This window comes from Oncorhynchus mykiss, chromosome 9 (assembly GCF_013265735.2).
Source record: "Oncorhynchus mykiss isolate Arlee chromosome 9, USDA_OmykA_1.1, whole genome shotgun sequence".
In the NCBI taxonomy this organism is placed as follows: domain Eukaryota; kingdom Metazoa; phylum Chordata; class Actinopteri; order Salmoniformes; family Salmonidae; genus Oncorhynchus; species Oncorhynchus mykiss.
The window spans coordinates 23,853,184-23,874,805 of NC_048573.1; the positions used below are offsets into that span (position 1 = coordinate 23,853,184).

The 21,622-nt window shown below is 43.8% G+C and overlaps 1 protein-coding gene across 5 annotated transcripts in view; it reads right to left on the reverse strand.

Annotated features, from left to right (window-relative positions):
• The window catches only part of frem1a (Fras1 related extracellular matrix 1a), a 31,699-nt gene that overhangs the window by 7,942 nt on the left and 2,135 nt on the right, over positions 1 to 21,622 (reverse strand). For 3 of the 5 annotated variants that reach the window (XM_036987611.1, XM_036987613.1, XM_036987614.1), the window contains exons 2-22: positions 12,722 to 13,137; positions 10,256 to 10,350; positions 9,662 to 9,972; positions 9,220 to 9,416; positions 8,487 to 8,810; positions 8,165 to 8,273; positions 7,770 to 7,901; positions 7,328 to 7,672; positions 6,220 to 6,362; positions 5,909 to 6,105; positions 5,651 to 5,741; positions 5,394 to 5,561; positions 4,843 to 5,051; positions 4,457 to 4,550; positions 4,097 to 4,349; positions 3,658 to 3,861; positions 3,201 to 3,386; positions 2,713 to 2,909; positions 1,735 to 1,960; positions 1,374 to 1,518; positions 826 to 967 (exon numbers count right to left, since the gene is read on the reverse strand). In XM_036987611.1, coding sequence (XP_036843506.1) covers positions 826 to 967; positions 1,374 to 1,518; positions 1,735 to 1,960; positions 2,713 to 2,909; positions 3,201 to 3,386; positions 3,658 to 3,861; positions 4,097 to 4,349; positions 4,457 to 4,550; positions 4,843 to 5,051; positions 5,394 to 5,561; positions 5,651 to 5,741; positions 5,909 to 6,105; positions 6,220 to 6,362; positions 7,328 to 7,672; positions 7,770 to 7,901; positions 8,165 to 8,273; positions 8,487 to 8,810; positions 9,220 to 9,416; positions 9,662 to 9,972; positions 10,256 to 10,350; positions 12,722 to 12,961 — 4,008 coding nt within the window. In that variant the 5' untranslated portion in view covers positions 12,962 to 13,137. Of the gene's footprint in view, positions 1 to 825; positions 968 to 1,373; positions 1,519 to 1,734; positions 1,961 to 2,712; positions 2,910 to 3,200; positions 3,387 to 3,657; positions 3,862 to 4,096; positions 4,350 to 4,456; positions 4,551 to 4,842; positions 5,052 to 5,393; positions 5,562 to 5,650; positions 5,742 to 5,908; positions 6,106 to 6,219; positions 6,363 to 7,327; positions 7,673 to 7,769; positions 7,902 to 8,164; positions 8,274 to 8,486; positions 8,811 to 9,219; positions 9,417 to 9,661; positions 9,973 to 10,255; positions 10,351 to 12,721; positions 13,138 to 21,622 lie in introns of those variants that run through there. The other 2 variants (XM_036987615.1, XR_005053207.1) reach the window with 2 other exon arrangements.

Below are 21,622 nucleotides of genomic sequence, written 5' to 3' on the forward strand. Positions count from 1 at the left end.
AGCAGTGGCTTCTTCCTTGCTGAGCGGCCTTTCAGGTTATATAGGACTTATATATATATACAGGATATATATATATATATATATATATATAGGACGATATAGGACTTGTTTTACTGTGGATATAGATACTTTTGTACATGTTTCCTCCAGCATCTTCACAAGGTCCTTTGCTGTTGTTCTGGGATTGAGTTGCACTTTTCGCACCAAAGTACGTTCATCTCTAGGAGACAGAACGCGTCTCCTTCCTGAGCGGTATGACGGCTGCGTGGTCCCATGGTGTTTATACTTGCGTACTATTGTTTGTACAGATGAATGTGGTACCTTCAGGCGTTTGGAAATTATTCCCAAGGATGAACCAGAGTTGTGGAGGTCTACAATTATTATTCTGAGGTCTTGGCTGACGTCTTTTGATTTTCCCCTGAGTTTGAAGGTAGGCCTTGAAATACATCCACAGGTACACCTCCAATTGACTCAAATTATGTCAGTTAGCCTATCAGAAGCTTCTAAAGCCATGACATCATTTTCTGGAATTTTCCAAGCTGTTTAAAGGCACAGTCAACTTAGTACATGTAAACTTCTGACTCACTGGAATTGTGAGACAGTGAATTATAAGTGAAATAATCTGTCTGTAAACAATTGTTGGAAAAATTACTTGTGTCATGCACAAAGTAGAAGTGTATGTAAATGTCCAACTTCAACTAGAAATATACATGTTTTTTTTTAAGTGAAATGTCCCTTTAATCTAGCATGGAACAATTCTTTCTATGCTGGCATTTGTTAATAACACGTACCAGTTCATATCAGATTATACAGGAGTGTACTGACCTTAACCTGTAGCAGTCCCTGAGTGGGAACGCTCTCCAACATGTAGACTATCTCCTGAGAGGTAGTGTCGCTGTCCTGAGCAAAGAGAATAGCACTGGAGATCAGCCTAGCCTCGCCTGCCTCCACCTCCAGTCCATTGTTCCTATAAGGCAGACAACCATGTAGGGTGAAGTTGCTTGGGTCAGTTTAGCATTTCCCCCACTAATGATTAAGGTTAGGACTGGGGGAGTGGAAACTAATCCTAGATCGGTACCTAGGGGAAGCTTCACCCAAACGGTTTGTTTATTAATTTGTGTGAAATGTGTACCGAATGTACACAGGAAGGAGAAATTGTGGTGTTGTACTCAGGAAAGCCAGAAGGGGGAGCACAGATATAAGGGAAGTCTAGATTAGGCGGGAGGACGTTTATACGACCTGTTGTAAACTGGTTGCAGTATGTTCCATGTCTGGATTATTGGTGAAGTAAACTCATAGTAAATTCTACAGAACGTGTGGACATCAATTAATTGTTTTCTCTGTGTGTAAATGTAACAAGTCCCATCTGTTACCTTATGACTCGAGGCTCCTCGTCATTGACAGGGAGTACGTTGACCATCACGTGCCTCTGGAGCTGGTGTTTCCCATCGTTCAGCTGGATGGTGAAGCTGTCCACCATGTTCTCAGAGTCATCATGCATGTACATCAGAGACATACCTGAACAGTGGAGGTGAACTCATTATTTGAATGTGCCTGTATGTATAACCCCACGACTGATGATCACTAGTACACAAATCCCACCAAATTGCTCTACTTGAATCTCAACAGCTTTTTCATGCTCTTCAGGATCACCAGTCTCAATAATGGCACAGTACTACGGTGTCCATATGAGGGCAGCCTCTGAGTCACAAGGAGTTGGTCACAGTACAGTACCATTCCTCAACTCCTGCATGGTGAAGTCCTGGACCAGCACCTCTGCGTCCCTGTGCCTGTTGACGGGTCTTCCATTGGCGGGCACGTCGTTGCCATACGTTCGGCCCATGATTGTGCCATGCTGGGGGGCCTGGACCACGCTGAACAGCAGGTTGTTCTTAGGGATGTCCAGATCCACCGCGTTTATAACAGCAGGGTCCAGCTCCTTCATATGGCCCTCTCGCACCTTTTTACACGGGAACATCAATGGGGATGTCGTTTAAATCGGTCCGGATGTGGTCCTAGAGTGAATTGAGGCATGTTGCACTATAGAATAGGTGGTTAGTGGGTTTCAGTTGTTGTAGATGTGAAATCCGAGAGTGAAGAGCATGAAAAAGGCCATCACTCGCACCTTAGAGGCTGCTGCCTTATATACATAGACTTGAAATCACTGGCCACTTTAATAATTGAACACTAGTCAATTTAATAATTTTTACATATTTTGCATTACTCATCTCATATGTATATACTGTATTCTATTCTACTGTATTTCAGTCTATGCCGCACTGACATTGCTCGTCCAAATATTGATATATTCTTAATTCCATTCTTTTAGATTTGTGTGTATTGTTGTGAAATTGTTAGATACTACTGCACTGTTGGAGCCTGAAACACAAGCATTTTGCTACACCCGCAATAACATCTGCTAAACATGTGTATGTGACCAATAAAACGGTCTTTGATTTGAACTTTATAATAGCTTTACATAGTGTAGACGAAGCCTCCAAATTCGGCCCAGGAAAGCTACAAGATGTGCAGGGTTTTGTTTCAGACCAGCACTAGCACACCTAATTCCACTTAATCATGGTCTTCAGCCTGGACCAGGTGTGTTAGTGATGGGCTTTGAATAAAACCCTCCACATCCAGTAACTCTCCAGGACCAGAGTTGGTGGTGACCTCGGCTGTGGATAATTGACAGCTTGACGACGGGTGACTCACCGTGATATTTCTGGCGAGAAACTCCGGCACCTCGTCATTGATGGGGTTGATGATGATGTAGAAGTGGACGTGGGCAGAGGTGTGTTTCCCGTCAGAGACGCAGAGCATCAACTGGTCAGCGGTTGGCTCGATCCTCTGGTGTCTGGACTGGACATAGTTCACATGTCTGTTCATGATGTCACTGTAAGAGAAGGAGGCTGAGGAGAGACCGGAGGAGAGATGCTGAGGTGGAAAAGTCCGGAAACCTTTACAGTTAATAACGTACATACTGGTAATACATACTACGAAAAGGGGACAAAGTTTGAGTTTATACAAAAGGTTAATGTAACAAGTGATTTATTTAGGAAAAGAAATCGGTGGATTGTTCACTGCTTATGAGGGATTCCAAATGGCTTGAGGTTACAGCACTACAGTCTAAGAAAAAGTGCAACGCCTGTGATGTGATTGGGGTTAAATGAAGACAAATATGACGGGTTAAAGCTACTCACCGATGCTGATGCCTGTGTTGCTTTTCTCAAATCCAGGACTGGGCAGGATATTCTCAATGTAGCCATACTGGGGAGGAGAGACCAGGCTGATCACCAGCTCCTCCAGGGGAGTGTCCACATCCGAGGCACTGAGGTGGGCTACAGTTATAGGGGCCACACCCCCCTCATCCACCACAAACACATCTCCTACAAAGGAGGAGAAGAACATCCATATTGATTGACCATTTAGGTATAATTGTGAGAGAAAATAGTAATGGAATGCACTATACAGTATTGCTCAATATTTTACATTTCTGTTGGTGTGCCCAGAGTGTTGCTTTCAGTATTTTTCTTCCACTAGCCTACACTTGCTAATATAGGTGTATGTTTGCTCTTGAACCGTTTCACAAATCTCAAGGGTACTAATAATGTTTAAAAATGATCATAGGCATTTCTGCAGCATCACTGCATTCATGACCTGTTGCAATAGAAGGCATCTGACTGTCCACAGGGAACACGGTGACCTTCAGGTCATACAGAGGCAGGCTCTCCTGGACTTGTGTCCTGCCTCTTTTCAATGTGTCCCCTCGGTCATTACAGCATGACGGAGCGTTCTCCGCCTGGCCGTCGGATATCACAAACGTGATTGTGTCGTGTCGAGGGGCTAGTCCAATCTCCGCTCCTGAGAGACATAAGAAACATGATTGCAAGTTTTTGGCTTCAAAGAAGGGGATGAAATAATATGTCTATAATCATGTTTTTTGACTTAGAAAACAGAAAACCACATGATGGCCAACATAAAAGTTGTAAGATGTTAGGGTTAATGTATACAAATATATATTTTTTTAAATGGAATGGTCATAAACCAGCAATACACTTATGGTGGTGCAGGGATGAGGTAGATTTAACAATAATACCTGTGTGTTCGTAGGTGATTCTCCCTGCGACAATGTCTGCCTGAATGAAGCGATCGACCACAATGGCGTTTTTGCGCACCACGCCATGGTATGGCTGACGGGCAATCATGTAGGTCAGACTGTTATCGTCACTGTCTGCGTCTGTGGCATAAATGTACTCAGCGGTGATGATGACTTCCTGTCCCTCTGCACAGTCCAGAACAGGTTTCAGACCTGGCATGAGAACTGGAACCTCATCATTGATCAGTGTCACCTGTTGACAAAGATATGGTATTTGACTCTCATAAAGCAAACATTCACAGTAACATATTTTTGGCTCTGTTAGCATCGAAATGGTCATGTACATTAAGTTTACAGTACCTTAACTTCCAGAACAAAGTTGATTGCGTTAATCCCATCGGTAGCGATTAATTCAATGGCATCGCCCACTGTTTCCGAGCTGTCGTGATGATATCTGCACGGACAAACCAACACAATTGTGGTTCCACGATACAATAGGATTGTTGACACAATTTGACTCTCCTTGTTATCGAATCAGTTTGTGTAAATGCTGTATATAGATAGCCAATGACTGCTCTGTTCCAAAATTTACACTAGCATTATGCTTAGAATCAAGCCTTCTATTGGGTATACGTTCTAAACGGTATATAGTGTGGCCATTGGAACGCAGCCAACATGTACAAACTTTACATGAGCATCGCAGTGTGTTAGGGTGCAGTAATGAAGTGTCATCAATCATATCTGACCTAACTTTTAGGCTTTTCAGGTCGCGAACAGTGAAGTTCTGGCCCGGTTTCATGGAGAAGCCATCCAGCTGAACAGCTCCGTGCTGAGGCTCTCTCTTCAGCTCCACTCTCAGGCTCTCTTCTGTAGAGTCATGGTCTTCCAGCAGCAGGTGGTCCGGACCCACCCAGCACTCCCCACCCTCGTCCACTGTCAGAGGTTTCATGTGCACCTGGGGAGGGAACATAAAGTATACAGCAGGGTTGTCCAATGAAGGGCCTGAAGGGATGAAACAATCCTTCTTCTATTTAAGGGCAAATTTTATTTAAGGGCTAAATTGTCTGTTCAATTCATGATATAAATGGACCAATTAACTACCAGGTAGAAAATAAAACCCAGCAGTACTTTGGCCTTCGAGGGCCTCAATCGCCTTGGTGTAGAGTCTTCAACCTGCTTCAGCTACTCCTAGACAGCTTGTGGTAGAGTTAGCCGTGCTAGCATGATTGTGACAGGTTGGAGGTTAGAAGACACAGAAGTGTCATCTAGCTTGATAACTTTGAACACAACCTTATACCTCTGGGGCCAGGTTGTCCACTGGCACCACGGTAATGTTGAAGCAGATGCCAGCGACTGTGGTTCCCTGCTGGTTGGTGACGGAGAGCACCAACTGGATGTGCTGCGGGTAAGGCCCAATGTCCAGGATGGGAGGCATGTAGGCCACTTTCATGTAGTTGACTGCATGCTGGAACAATAAAGGTGTTAGTAAACCTAGTCTGACATTTCTCTCCCGTCCAGCCAAAATAACTGGGGGGTAAACATATCTGAGCTTACCTGTGTGAATAACCTTAACACTGGGGCTTCAGCATCCTTGGTGAATTTGGCAATGCTGTCAACCAGGAACAGCCTCCCTGCATCAAGGCCCCTGGCCAACAGGAAAATAGCACATTGAACGTAACAGTCGAGTTTGAAGGGGGATGCCTTAACGTATTAGCATTGGTAATCATTCTTCCCTATTGGTACCAAGTGTACAGTATGCATTCTATCCCTGCAAATGGCAAAAACAAACTTAACTCGACATGAGATGCTCACCCATAAGACCTGCTGTAGAAGGGCGGAGTGGTAACAGTGTATGTGAGCTCGCTGTCAGGGGACTCCAGGTCGATGAAGTGAAGCTGCTTCTTGGTCAGGTGGACCACCTCTGTCTCTTTGACCACCAGGCAGCGAGTCACCCCAGGGACCTCTTTAGGTGGCTGGTCAGGCACAGGGTTGATGTGCACCACTATGACCTGTAAAGGTGGGAGACCACATTAGCTTTGAATGACATTTGAGGAGTTTGAATTCCATTCAATCCAACTTTATGAATCTGCAATTGTACACGATCCGGTAATGGTACAACTCACCTGAGGTTCTGAAAGGTTGGGTGGGTCATGGAAGTCCGAGAGCACCACTTCGAAGGAGTCATCAAACACCTCATTCCCTAGATGACGGTAGTAGACCACAGAGTGGAACAAGTCCTTCTGCAGGAAACGGCTGACAGGATAACCTGAGAGAACCAAGGAAAAGAACACCATTGTCATTTTCTTTTTAACAGATGATTTAAGATAAAACTAAGTGATAATTTATGAGGCTGTGTGACTTAACTGAAACATACAGGTAACCGCCAAAATAAAGGAAACATCAATGTACAGGGTCTTAAAAGGGCGTTGGGCCACCACCAGCCAGAACAACTCCAGTGTTTGGGACTCTATTGGAGTGATGTGACACCATTCTTCCACGAGACATTCCATTATTTGGTGTTTTGTTGATGGTGGTGGAAAAAGCTGTCTCAGGCTCCGCTCCAGATTCTCCCACAAGTGTTTTAATTGGGTTGAGATCTGGTGACTGAGTATGATTGCGTATGATTTACATTGTTTTCATGTTCATCAAACCGTCCAGTGACCACTCGTGCCCTTTGGATGGGGGCATTGTCATCCTATGGAAGCATAGCCATGGCAACCATAGTAATGGTCTGGGCTATCCAGGGTCCTTGGGACATCCCTAACCCATTGAAATGTACATTTTAAAAGGTTAATGTTAGGTAAAGGTTGAGGTTAGGGTTATGGTAAGGGTTAGGGTAGGGATGTCCCAAGGAGCCAGGATAGCACTGACCCCAAAATAATGGCCTGCCCAGCATTTTTATATATGACCCTAAGCATGATGGGATGTTAACTGCTTAATTGACTCAAGAACCACACCTGTGTGGAAGCACCTGCGTTCAATATACTTTTGCATCCCTTATTTACTCAAGTGTTTCCATTATTTTGGCAGTTACCTGTATATTGAAGAATATCATTCTAAAACTGGCATGTGATTATCAAACTAAACAACAAGTCGGTCATTGCATAATAAAGCTCGGCAAAAGTTCCCCATTGCTATGCCTTGCAATTGCATTCAGCTGGGAACCAAAGTGTGCACAATAGCTGTGCCTTGTAAAACAATGTGGTCTATTCAGAGTGCTCCTCTCCTCACCAGTGAGTCCAGGACCAGGGATCTTCATGAGCTCTCCAGCTTGCGGTGGCCGGGTGATGTTGAACAGGATGTAGTCGTCGCTTGAGTCCATGTCTGAGGCCTGCAGTATGGATCCTCTCAGCAGGGCCGTGTGGCCCTCAGAGAGCTCCAGCACTGTGTTGGTGATGAGGAATGGTGGGCTGTCATCCTTGGGCAGGATGTTGATGGGGAACTTGTGCCGGGTCTGGTGGCGCCCATCGGTGATGCGGAAGATGATGAAGTCCTTGGTGGTGTCGCTGTCGTCGTGATGGTAGCGCACAGCGCCCGCGAGGATGTCGGCAACGGTGAACATGAAACCCTTGCCACCTGCAGATTATGGACACATAGTGGGGATGTTGCCGACATCCTAGAAGTAATTAAAATAGAATAACAATCAAATGATGCTATTGAAGGAGTTCTATACCTCTCAGTGTTAGCCTGCCATGCTGGAGGCCGTCGACAGTGATGATGCGTACAGCCTTGAAGTTGTCGTTGTCCACAATCTGGAGCTGATCCCAAGTGATTGGACGAGACTGACCTTCAAGAAGACTAAGACCTAGAAAGATCACATTGTGACATAACCATTTTATAATCTGTACAAGATCTGTGCAGAAGTTGTGTATCTGGAATACACCCATTGACCGGTTTGGGGAGCTACAGGAGGACGGGCTCATTGTAATGACTGGAATGGAATACATAGAACGTATCAAACATATGGAAACCATGTTTGACTCCGTTCCATGAGTCCATTCCAGCCATTACAGTGAGCCCGTCCTCCTATGGCTCCTCCCACCGGCCTCTACTGCCATTGACACCTACCCATGTTCCAGGACACCCTGGGTGCATTGGTGTCTGCTGTTCTAACTGACATGTGGACCATGATCGGGGCGCTCTTCTCAAAGAAGAAGTCATGTACCTCAAACTCCACCTGTTGAAGAGAAACTACATCTGATGGCCTGAGAAAGATGCCATTCTAGCCTGGTCTCAGATCTGTTTGGAATGTATAGCCAACTCTGTTGTTATGCCAAACAAAATGTTGCCACACTTTTGGACCTGTTCCACCACCTCCTTAAATACAATGGAAATTGAATTTAAACACTGTGAATGTGATGGGCCAAACAAAGGAAACAGTAATGGGCACCTCATAGTTCCTACGCTGGGTGTGGGATGAGTTGGGTGGCTGGTAGCCGATAAGCATGTCGTTGAGGTCCACCCAGGTGAAGGAGAAGATGGGTCGCGTGTGGTCTGACAGGTGGGTGATGAAGCCCTCTAGGGGGGGCTTGGTGATGTTGAACACCAGCAGCTGTTTGGGGGTCTCTCCGTCCTCTGCGTCCAGGGTGGCAGTGGAGAGGGGCGTGAGGATGAATTGGTCCACTTCCAGGATAAACATGGACATGAAGGCTGGCTTGGGCGGCTGGTTGGGAACAGCGCCAGGGATGTGGACAGGTATCCAGGCCCGCTCCGACTGCACATACAAACGCAAGCACAAGCACAAGCACATAGACACATGGTTAAATCACTAGGGTACCCTGGGCGGCAGGGTAGTCTAGTGGTTAGAGCATTGGACTAGTAACCAAAAGGTTGCAAGCTCAAATCCCTGAGCTGACAAGTAAAAAATCTGTCATGTTCCCACTGAACAAGGCAGTTAAGCCACTGTCATTGAAAATAAGAATTTGTTCTTAACTGACTTGCCTAGTTACAAAAATACAGACAAACAAAGCATTCCTACCGTGAGGTTGTGCTAACAAGGAGGCTGAATTTCTTAGTTGAACTTTCGCAGCATATGAAGTACTTTCACTGACCTCAAGATTTCAATCCTTCAACATTTTGGTAACTTCTAGAAAATGTTTCTGATGAGAAATAGCGTAAAGTACCTGGTATATGCTCCCGCTCCTGGTGTCGGTGAGGTCCAGTCGGAGGGCGATGTAGTCCACGTCTGGAGACGGTGGGTCTATGTGCTGGTACCTAAGGCCCATCACCAGGAACTCATCACAGGGCACTTTGATAACCTTTGCCAGCTTCAGGCCGTTCAGGCAGTCCTCAGTCTTACACATGGCCCTGGCCTTGTTATCTGTACGATTAGAAGAGGAAGTGAGGTTAGGGGGATGTGTTCAAGGACAAGTAAATGATTTTGGTTGGAATTCATGCATTACACTGATTTCTCATGCATTCAAATGAATTCAGTTCATGTTGAACACTACTTTTAATACATCCAACATTCTGAGTTTGCCAATTATCTACCAATTGACTGTATCACTACTCTTGTTACCATTACTACCAATATTTTACAACAGTAATACTATTATACATCCATACCTAGCTGCTGCCGGAGAGGAATGAAGCTCTCCGGCTCGTCCCCTCTGGCCTCCAGCTGGTCTGGCTCCCCAATGACCAACTGACCATGACCCGGGAGGTGTGTCTCGTGGGTGTTCACACGGATGCTACACTCAAGACTGGTCATCCTCTCATAGTGGAAGGACACCACGTTGCCGTCCAGCGTGTCGGACAGGCCGTAGAACTCTGGCACCACCAGGGACTTGGGCCCTAGTTTGATGATGTTGCAGTCAGGTTCCATGATCTCCACACGCAGGAAGAAGACCTCTGTAAAGGTCTCTGTCTCTGTGAACCTGGGGAGAAGACCATCTAGTCACACTGAAAACAGTACCAGTGGTCAGAACTTCCTTTTACAAGTGGGGCCAACTTTACAGGGAGGTGATAAGTGAGTACAATACTTAGTACAATAAAGAATTCCTGTTGCCATCTACTCTGTTTTGCAGGAAGTGATGTCTTCAGTCTCCTTCAGTGTCATTTTTTTAGTTAATTCAAAATGGGTATATTTTTTTTTACAATTATAAATACAATACATGTAATCATAGAACCTCTGAATAGAATTTGGAAAGATGCAGGTACCTGTAGAGTCGAAGCTTGACAGTATCTTCTTTTAGTATCGGGCAGCCATTGTGGACATACTTTATGTCATCAGCCAGGTAGTGGCAGTCAAACACCTACAATTTTGATGTGAAAATAAAATCAGATATATCCGAAATGCAGCCGTGGGCTACTGTAGCCTTTCAGAAAAAAACCATTTCCAAATGACCACTTAATAAATTAACAATCTTCCCGCTGCAGGATTATTATACTCTTGCAACAAAACTGGTCAAATAAGGTTCCCATGTATGTAGCTTGAGGCTTAGTTTATTGCAGTAAATCTTACAAGGGGCATAAAAAGAGTCCTCAAAAAACACCAGCTAAATAGGAGAGAGAGAGCAAAAATGCTAATAAAATCAAAAGTTGTTTTTCCTCTCAAAACAGCGAACAGAAAAACACTGTCTTGTTTACCCATTATTCAAGTAACATTCAGAAGAAAAACAAAACAGAGCAACCCAAGCTGCACCTAAACCAGAGGTTTCGTCCTGTCATCTGGTAGTAATATAACGTTACCATTGTTGCTTATTTAGGATAAATACTCTCTACAGTCACCGCCACATAACTAGCACCATTTAAAGTAACTACTTGATGTTGTTCATCGTGAACAACAAGTAATAGCGGCCTTAAAAAGTGCTACACAGTAACCAAACAACACACGAGAGTGGGTGGCAACATTTCCGGCTGCGTAGGGGTATCTCAAGTCATCTCAGACATGTAGGCTACTAGGGAGGGCACAGGGAAAAGCCCGGAGTCTGTCAACAGACCTTCATTAGGCCTGGAGGCTGCCTGTCTCTCCCTGCAGACAACAGCTCAATTAGTGTCCAGGGTCAGACATAAAATGCTCAGATCTACCTTCCTTTTCCTCTTCTGAGGATCAGACATATCAGTTTCAAGGGGTTCCAATGACTAATGACATCCACTGCAATACTCACGTTGGTTGAGTTTGTATAGCCACTGCCACCAATTGCTAATATTAGCATTTTCCACGAATTTTCAAACCAAAAAAAAACTACTTTCAAGCCCAAATCATTAAGGGCCGGTTTCCAATACACATATTATGCCTAGGACTAAAAAGCATCCTCAATAGAGAATCTCCATTTAAAGTGCTTTTTAGTCCAGGATTGTTTTGTCCAGGAAATGAGCCCCTCGGGTCTAGAGCAGGACATAAGTGGTCGCTTAGGGCCCCTGGAGTGTTTGAATAGTAAAATACACACGGTGCAAGTCAAAAATGTGTTTGTGCAGCAGCACTGACAGTCACTCAGTTAGCCATGTCATCTAACAATTTTTAGATTGGATAGTCAGTCTAGCCAGTTATCTAAACTTGAAGTAATCATTTAAAACAAAAAACAGTATCTCTGCCCAATGGCAAAAGGAGTAGAATTGCTTGAAATGTATTAAAAAAAATCAAAATTTTCTCCCTGCTCAATGGCAAAATGAGTAGAATTACATGACTTCTCTCTGTCCCATGGCAAAATGTGTAGAATTACATGACTTCTCTCTGTCCCATGGCAAAATGTGTAGAATTACATGACTTCTCTCTGTCCCATGGCAAAATGAGTAGAATTACATGACTTCTCTCTGTCCCATGGCAAAATGTGTAGAACTGCAGACAACTTGCTTTAAAACGGCAAAATATATTTCTGCCCCATGGCAGAATGAGTAGAATTGCATGAAATGCATTATAAAATGTCATTATTTTCTTTCTTCCCCATGGTAAAATGTGTAGAACTGCAGAAAAATTGCTTTAAAATTGGTACATGTTCTCTATGACCGATGGCAACATTTGTAGAATTACAGGAAATTGACTTTAAAAAGTAAATGTATCTCTCTGTCATGAAGGGGGGGGGGCACTAAAACATTTTGCCCACTCGTAAGGGGGGCTCCCCAACCAAATATTGCTTAGGGCCTCAAAAAAGCTAGAGCCGGCCCTGGCCTAGAGCCTATTGAAGAACTGCTTAAGGAACATACCATGGTACATACTGTATCACAATCCCCCTTGTACCTAAACCTCCTAATATAACAGCTTTATGGTCTGTTTTTATGATCAGCAATTAGGACAGTGTGTTAAGCGTTGTCAGGGATTCTCATTATGGGGGAGAAACATGCCAGTGACATACTGTTATTAGCGTTTTACTGCCAGGTTTACCCCAGGGCAGTTGTCTGTCACAAACCCTTTTCCTGGATAGTAAATGGTTGTTCAGACTTCTGTTCCAGTTGTAACAGGTAGGACATTTTCAGAGGTCCACCACCACTAAGTGGTAAACAGGCAGGTAAAAATACATCTTACTTAGGGTCCTGTGTCCGATGTGCCGAGTGTTTCTGCCATGGGCAGGGTCTTCAATGTGTGCTTGTCTCCTATCATCCCCTCTTAGATGACTATTCAACTTACAACTGGAAAAGCAATGGTTACCACCTGTTGACCTGCCACAAAGAAGCCAGTTACATTACCTGGGGTGTCAGCGTCCCCACCCTCTGCGTAATTGGCTCGTTGAGCACCACCTCCACCTTGCAGGCATCCTTCACCGGGGGGATGTGGAACTGCAGGTCCCCCTCCTGCAGGTAGGCCGGCTGGCCCCTCTTCACCCTCAACCCTAGGTTAGTCTTCACCAGGGAGCTGTGTGACCCTCCAGCCACGACCAGCAGCAGCCAGGGAAGTGCCCATCGCAGTGCCCCTCTCTGTAAACCCATCACTGTCCCTGACTCAATGGAAGCCTGTCTCCTGCTTCTTCATGGAATGGGTACCAAAGCAAAGTGGAGACAGTTTGAGTTATAAATTGCGAGTAGGTTGTTCTGTTGACCGCTGTGCAGATGTGTTGTGGTTATCCTCCTCTATGGTAGTGGCTGCTTCACTTGTAGTGGACGGGCTGAAAAATACAAACGTTTTGTTACTCAGTAACTCCTGAACTAATGTGCAATGGTAATGGAAAATAAGCTTTCAGAACATCTAAAAACACAGTGTATCAGATTACTAGACAATTTGTCAAGGAGATCACTATTGCAAATGGTGTATAAAGATGTTTACATATAACACATTACATAATGCTATTTGCGAGGCCGTTTAGTAAGAAAAATTACACAGTTGTCCAGTGTCCACCGTGTCCATCATCAGTTCAAAATGATGTCATCCATTTAGTTCCAGGAAGGCATAGTTTGCTGTTTCTGAGTTAATCAGCAGTATACCTTAGCTGTTTTCTCATGTGAGGAACAATGGTGTCCTTCATTTGAGACCGCTGCTCACAATGTCTAATGGGTCACAGGTCTTTGACAAAAGCTTGTATTTGGCATCTTGCCTGTCTCCTTCTGCTTAGCAACGAGCTTAGGAGGAGTTAGAGTGGTTTCCTGTGTCAGAGATTCTCCAGCTGGATATTGTCAGAGATTCTCCAGCTGGAATATTGTCAGAGATTCTCCAGCTGGATATTGTCAGAGATTCTCCAGCTGGAATATTGTCAGAGATTCTCCAGCTGGAATATTGTCAGCGATTCTCCAGCTGGAATAATGTCAGAGATTCTCCAGCTGGATATTGTCAGAGATTCTCCAGCTGGAAAATTGTCAGATTCTCCAGCTGGAATATTGTCAGAGATTCTCCAGCTGGAATATTGTCAGAGATTCTCCAGCTGGAATATTGTCAGCGATTCTCCAGCTGGAATATTGTCAGAGATTCTCCAGCTGGAATATTGTCAGAGATTCTCCAGCTGGAATATTGTCAGAGATTCTCCAGCTGGAATATTGTCAGAGATTCTCCAGCTGGAATATTGTCAGCGATTCTCCAGCTGGAATATTGTCATAGATTCTCCAACTGGAATATTGTCAGCGAGTCCTCCAAGAAAGCCAACACACTTCCTGAGAAAGAGCTTTCTGTACCTGTGGTACTCAGGATAACGTCTACCGTTTCTTCTCTGTTTAGAGTTTGAACAGAGCCAAATAATGACAATGAAATGTAAGGATAAGGTCCTCGTACAAGTAGTACCACTTTGTGGAATCAACTTGGCAACAAGCGCCTTGTTGGTAAGATCATATAAGCTGATAGTGTCCCTGTAATACACTCATGGATTAGAAGAATTAAAAGAATGAGCTGGATAAGCCTTGACCTCTCCCTGACCTCAAAACATCTGGATAGTGTCTTCAACACAATTACCCAACAAGCTCTGGCATTGAGAACTTTAGGCCACAACCTGACTGCATTTCTTTGATTCATAGGTTGAGGGGCCGGATACTTTCAGAACTGCTTTATTTCTCCTTATAGACATGGACTAACAACCCTGCATGGAGTAAATTATAATGATGCTAATAATGCATCTATGATTGAGAGACATATTTTCCCATCTTCCCTTCGGATAACCAATTGTTGTGGACTGACCACAGGAATCCCTGCCAAGGACTAGTTCTAAGGGTGGCTCTTGTAGCCTGGTAGCGTCAGAAGGGTGAGTGTTCAGTCTGGTTTAACCAGGCTAGTGTCTCAGCACGTCCATCTGAAGATGAGGTGATAACTAGAAATATGCCCTCTCTGAGCCTAGGAACTTCACAAGCTTTGAACTAGGGTCTGGCGTAGAGAGACCTGTCTCATCTGTCATCATTGAACACATGGCTAAACAAGGTTAATTTCCCTGACTAGCAGTATAATGAACTGAGCAAATGTGCAAAGCCACAAATGATTAATTTGAATACCGGTGTGCTGCAATTGAAGAGTCATTTTTGCGAGTGATGTTGATTTAACACAGGTGTCATATTGCACTGATTGCCCTGACTCACTTTGACCTCTTATGCGGCCTCTCATTGTCTGCTCTGACGAAGGTGGCTTTAAAAAGAGTTTAGCTCTGGGTCTAGGGATTAAGCTAAGCTACAACTGGCGTACAGTTGAAAGTCTTAATTTATAAATAATGACTTATCAAACTCAATATCAAAGCAAACCGGATTTCCCCTTAGTAAATCATCTTTATTAAGAAAACAAAGAGGAAGTAGTAAAAAGCCCTGGGGTAGTGAACAGTAAATCCAATCATCATAATGAGCCAGGAGTCGGATTTCTCCTGTCTCTCTTCCTGAGTTTGGAAGCGGTCCCGCAGTCACAGACATGCCTTTGTTTGCTCATTCCTTTTCAGTCATTTTTACTCCCTCCTCATGTAGGATGACTCCTTCCCTCCCTCCCTCCCCCCTTCCCTCCTTCCCTTCCTTCATACAGTGCATTTGGAAAGTATTCAGACCCCTTCCCTTTTTCCACATTTTGTTACTTTAAGCATTATTTAAAAATAATAATAATTGTATTCCCCTCATCAATCTACACACAATACCCCATAATTACAAAGCGAAAACACGTTTTTAGATTTTTTTTCCCTCACATTTATTAAAAATAAAAAACAGAACAAGTTTGAAAAATCGCAAAAATATTCAACAGTAAAGAGGCGACTCCGGGATGCTGGCCTTCTAGGCAGAGTTGCAAAGAAAAAGCCATATCTCAGACTGGCCAATAAAAAGAAAATATGAAGATGGGCAAAAGAACACAGACACTAGACTACACTAGAGGAACTCTGCCTAGAAGGCCAGCATCCCGGAGTCGTCCCTTCACTGTTGACGATGAGACTGGTGCTTTGCGAGTACTATTTAATAAAGCTGCCAGTTGAGAACTTGTGAGGCGTCTGTTTCTCAAACTAGAAACTCTAATATATTTGTCCTCTTGCTCAGTTGTGCACTGGGGCCTCTCACTCCTCTTTCTATTCTGGTTAGAGCCAGTTTGCGCTGTTCTGTGAAGGGAATAGTACACAGCGTTCTACGAGATCTTCAGTTGCTTGGCAATTTCTCGCAAGGAAATGCCTTCATTTCTCAGAACAAGAACAGACTGACGAGTTTCAGAAGAAAGTGCTTTGTTTCTAGTCATTTTGAGCCTGTAATTTAACCCACAAATGCTGAAACTCCAGATACTCAACTAGTCTAAAGAAGACCAGTTTTATTGCTTCTTTAATCAGACAACAGTTTTCAACTGTGCTAATATAATTGCAAAAGGGTTTTCTAATGATCAATTAGCCTTTTATAATGATAAACTTGGATTAGCTAACGCAACGTGCAATTGGAACACAGGAGTGATGGTTGCTGATAATGGGCCTCTGTACGCCTATCTAGATATTCCATAAAAAAATCTGTCATTTCCAGCTACAATAGTCATTTACAACATTAAGAATGTCTACACTGTATTTCTGATCAATTTGATGTTATTTTAATGGACAACAAATATGCTTTTCTTTCAAAAACAAGGACATTTCTAAGTGACTCCAAACTTTTGAACGGTGGTGTATGCAAATATGATATTTCAAAAACCTGTTCTTGCTTTGTCATTATGGGGTATTGTGCGTAGATTGATGAGGGAAAAAAATATTGAATACATTTTAGAGTAAGGCTGTGACGTAACAAAATGTGGAAAATGTCAAGGGGTCTGAATACTTCCCGAATGCACTGTATATGCAATCCAGTACCATGCACCTCCAAAAGTTCTGCTTTCAAATGAGGTCTATCCTCTGCAGCCATAAACACACTTGCTAAGACCAGACGACTTATCGGTCTATGGCTCAAAATAGAACGTGACCCTGAAAGACAGGTGATAGCAGAGAAATTTGACAACCAACATTACGCATATGGTTTTTCAAGACAATTTAGTGTGACTATCAGGAGCCGTGTGGAAGAAGCCCTTTTGCCACCCATTTGCAACTGGCACATGACTGACTTGGCTGTCTCTCCAGGGCATGTTGATGATGACTGACCTGAGGTTCTCGAACACTCTAACCCCTATCTCACTGACCTAAACCACACATACACACTCACAACACACTGCCAAATACAAATGGCTGATCTGATGAGGGGCCTTTAAGACTATGTGCAAAGCACTATGGGACGGTATGAGATGGACTGAGGCCTAGGCTTGTGGGGAGACATCTGAAGCCCCCTTAAGCAGATTTCTGACGGTCTAGTTTTAACTTTGTTGCTTTCCCATCATAGAACTTAATCTCAGAGCATGAAACATTAGTCTATTTTAACCATATTCGGTTAGGAGTGATTTAGACCGTTACCTGAGTAGGGATGCCCAACGGCATACTAAATACTGCTAGTTGAACATCATTTGGGTGTGTTTGTGACAATGGAAAATCACTCGGCCTCCATGGACAATTGAGAGAGTTGAAATATTGGCCATTCACGTAACTGTTTCTGAAAACATGCATGATACCTAGAAACATAATAGTTTGAGGGGGATATGGGTGAAAAATGTCCAGTATAATTTTAATATAAATGGTTTAATATGTCTGAATTTTGGGCTAATGGTATCAAGCTTTACACTCGTCAACACCTGACTCCTATTCCTTACATAACGCACTACTTTTGACCAGAGCTCTATGGGTCAAAAGTTGTGTACTATATGGGGAATAGGGTGCTATTCAGGGCGCTGCCCTGGTGCTCACAGTCACCACATCATGAATGGATTCCTTACATAACGCACTACTTTTGACCAGAGCTCTATGGGTCAAAAGTTGTGTACTATATGGGGAATAGGGTGCTATTCAGGGCGCTGCCCTGGTGCTCACAGTCACCACATCATGAATCAATTGGGTTCCTCTGCTCTGAATGATTTCCTTGAAGGTGCAACTGCAGTCCTTCCTTACTACAGTAATAATGTATAACTTGAGACCAGGGGAGTTCAGTAGGTCATACCTTAGCAAAATTGATTTCCAACCGAAAGATAAAATGTGCATCCTTAATGGACAAATTCAAGTTGTACTTCCCCAATTCAAAATGTTTCAAAACATTTTCTCCCTACTTAACATGACCTAGGACAGTTTTAGCTCTGCACTTTGAAATGTTCAGATCTAAGACTGCCCTTACGTTACCAACCACTTCCAAGCACAGTACAATACCTTCGCAATACGCCATTCAAAGCATGACTGACATGTGTAAGTGTTGCAGCCATTCAATTGACAATTTAAAGGCAGCTGTGTTTTTGTAGTTAACACCCGCCATTTTAATTCTAACCCCGGTGACTGTGTTCTTTCCTTTTCCCTGCTCTCCCCTTCTGGAGACCTTGGAACTTGGCCTTAGCCTGAAGGCAAGTGCCAGTTGGTGGTAATGACAGTATTTCCTGATGCAACCTGCTTATTTCCAGATGCTCCTTGGTGCGTTAGCTGTTAGCACATGGGCAAAGTGTTCTGCTGCCTGGGGCTACAGCACATTGGTGCACCTCCCAGCCCAACCCAACCCAGCCACGGCTTGCCCTCCAGTCTGCAGCCGTCTTGGTGCCAGAGCTAAAAAGAATTAGTGCCAGGGCCAATTCAAAGGGCTTTTTACTGTGCTGATGGGGATGGATCTGTCTTGGTCTGGTCCCAGATATGTTTGTGCAGTAGGAGTTGGCAAGATACTATAGCACAAACAGATTTGGGACCCAAACAAATTTTTCAAGCTGGCACCAAGGCTAAGGAACTATACATCACATTTTAGGGTAACGTCTTTGAAACTGTGAGAAACTCAGTTTCCTGGAGGCGTGCACTTTCCCAGCGTGCATTGGCTTTGGTCAGAGCTCAATCTATTAGCAATTAAAAGACCCAGTTTGCTTCGTAAAAAAAGGGCCTCAACTCGAAACGGTCGGACCAAGAAGTCAGAATCCTCAGATGTTCCCTAAGGGCCATTTCCTGTGTCCTGTAAGAGGAGCCTCTCCAATACTGGGTGGTATTCATTAGGGCATGCAACAGAAAACATTGAAAAACATTTTGTAATGTAAAACGGAAATGAGCGCTTCTTATTGGACAACCCATCACTGTTTTTTAGACCATTTTCTATTTGGTGCCTAATGAATACAACCCAGTTGTCCAAGGAGAATCCTAACAGGGAAAGGATTAGGCTCTATTTGTAAGGGGGAAAGGGACAAATTAAAGGCACAGCTTAACACCAGGGACCTTTCCCATCACTAACCGCCCACTCCAACCATCTGCCCGGCCCCTATATCCTGCATCCCCACAAAGAGAGGCTCCCGGCAGGGTAAACATCACTCCTTGGGCCTGGGTTTTGTTCATTCGGCACTAAACGGAAGAAAAGCGCCAAACAGGGAGGAACTACTATGCTAATTTCCATTTTCCATTGCAAAATGTTTAAAAACATTTTTAAATGTTTTCCGTTGTGTGACCTAATGAACACAGCTCTGGTAAAGCTCTGAGAATCAGAGCAATGTGAGATCAGGGAGGACTTATTTTCACTGCACTGATAATGGTGTGAAATATAAACCTGTTATGTACTGAGAATAGTGCTTGTGTGTTTACATGCTGATGGGAGAGAGACAGTGGTGGATTAGCTGCTATCTCTCTGAGACAGTTTGATCTACGCTCTTTACTCTGGACTTTGGTCTTCTCTCAACATTCACATAGCCAACATCTTTATGTCGAGACCTGGCATCCCCCTCACTTACATATTAACACACAAATCACCAGCTGGAATGTGCAGTTAAGACAATCTTGCTCACTTCGCTATCTTGTCTCTGCTCACTGGGTCAGTGAAGCAGCACTCACTGATATTTCTGTAGGTTAAAGCCAAAGAAGAGCTTATTCACCTGACTTTCACTACTGTAAGTCCGTCCAGTGAACCCAAATCTATGTGACACCAAACCTAACAGACCAACAATGCCAATGGTATTTCCTAAACAACAGACCAACTCAAAGGGATTCCATGGATAATAAAGGGATAAATATAGTATTGTGTGTTCAAGTGCTTTCCCCCACTGGGCAATTTCAACTAAAAAGATCTATGTGATGACATTGACTCAACGTAAAACGATCTATGTGATGACATTGACTCAACGTAAAAAGATCTATGTGATGACATTGACTCAACGTAAAAAGATCTATGTGATGACATTGACTCAACGTAAAAAGATCTATGTGATGACATTGACTCAACGTAAAAAGATCTATGTGATGACATTGACTCAACGTAAAAAGATCTATGTGATGACATAGACTCAACGTGGAAAACTGATTGGATTTACAAAAAGTCATCAATGTAAGAGGATTCCGTCTTTTTTTCCACCCAACTTTGAACCTAAATCCAATAACGGGGTGACATTTTTGCTTGATTTCATGTTGAATTCACAACTCAACACAACCAAAATCGAAACTAGACGTTGAACTGACGTCTGCGCCCAGTGGATTGAGACTTTACAAAAAAACCTAGGAGACACCAATCTGAAGTAAGCTTCTCACAAATTTCTGACACTGTTTACCCCTCAAAACTCCTTGAACATGATCTTACCAGCAGCGTAAACCACTGGCATTGTACTGAGAGCAAGACGCGACACGTTTTTAACCAACCCTGACTCTGATTATAAGGTTAACCTCGGTTGGAGGCATTCACAGGGAGGTTTGGAGCATGTTCAGTGCACCAGTGTTGAAAGGAGCCTGTGTGGGCTAAGAAAAACCCATAATAATGGGGTGGACGGTTCTTGTTGACGTCAGTCACACAGAAATTCATTTGTCAAACTTCTAACTGCAGTAAAACTCCAACTGGGTCTGTGACCCTCTTAACCAACTGAAGCATGCAGCTCCCCCCCCCCCCCCCCCCCCCCCGTTCTTTGTTTGTGATTATAGTTTGAGGAAGGAGCTTGACAGCTATGGTGGAAGCTTCACTTGCAGTTCAGTTGGAATCGGGTGTGTTTTTACAGTGGGAAGTTATCTCAAAAGCAGTCGCACAACTGTGAGATATCGGAGGCCTAATAAAAGTCAGTCAATTACGGTTGAAGACAGTTAAACCGTTTCATTGTTGGGACAGAAAAATAGCCAGTGTTTTGGATAAAAATGTTATCCTATACCAACCAGAATGAAAACACATGTCCAGGGGTCTGTTTAAGACATACAGGTGTGTGTCTGCAAAGCATCAGCTCCAGGATGGCCCTGGACCCTGGGCCCCGAGAGTTGAACTTTGCTGTCCCCCAGGAGTGTGATGCAATCCCTCTGTCATCACCTCAAGCTCACAGCTCTCTATGCCCGTCATAGCACAGCCCAGACATCTGCTCTGTGTCAGTCCAACGTAAGGTCTCAAAATTAGATGGACTTTTTTTCCAACTGAAACTGAAGTACGACCTGGCATCGGTTCATGTGTGTCTGCTTTCATCAATGAAACTGGTATTCATTCTGGAATAAACTGTGATTTTATCCAGTAATGTTTTGCAGGAGGCTGGATATGGGACACGGTTATTCCCAACCAGGTCAGTTAGAAGTCATTAGACCTGGGAATGGACATTGATTTGTGAAATGAGGTCTGTAAGGCCAGGCATGATGAGAATTGTCCCATGCTTTTTTATTTGTACATTGGAGAGGAGACTGTTTTACTCGT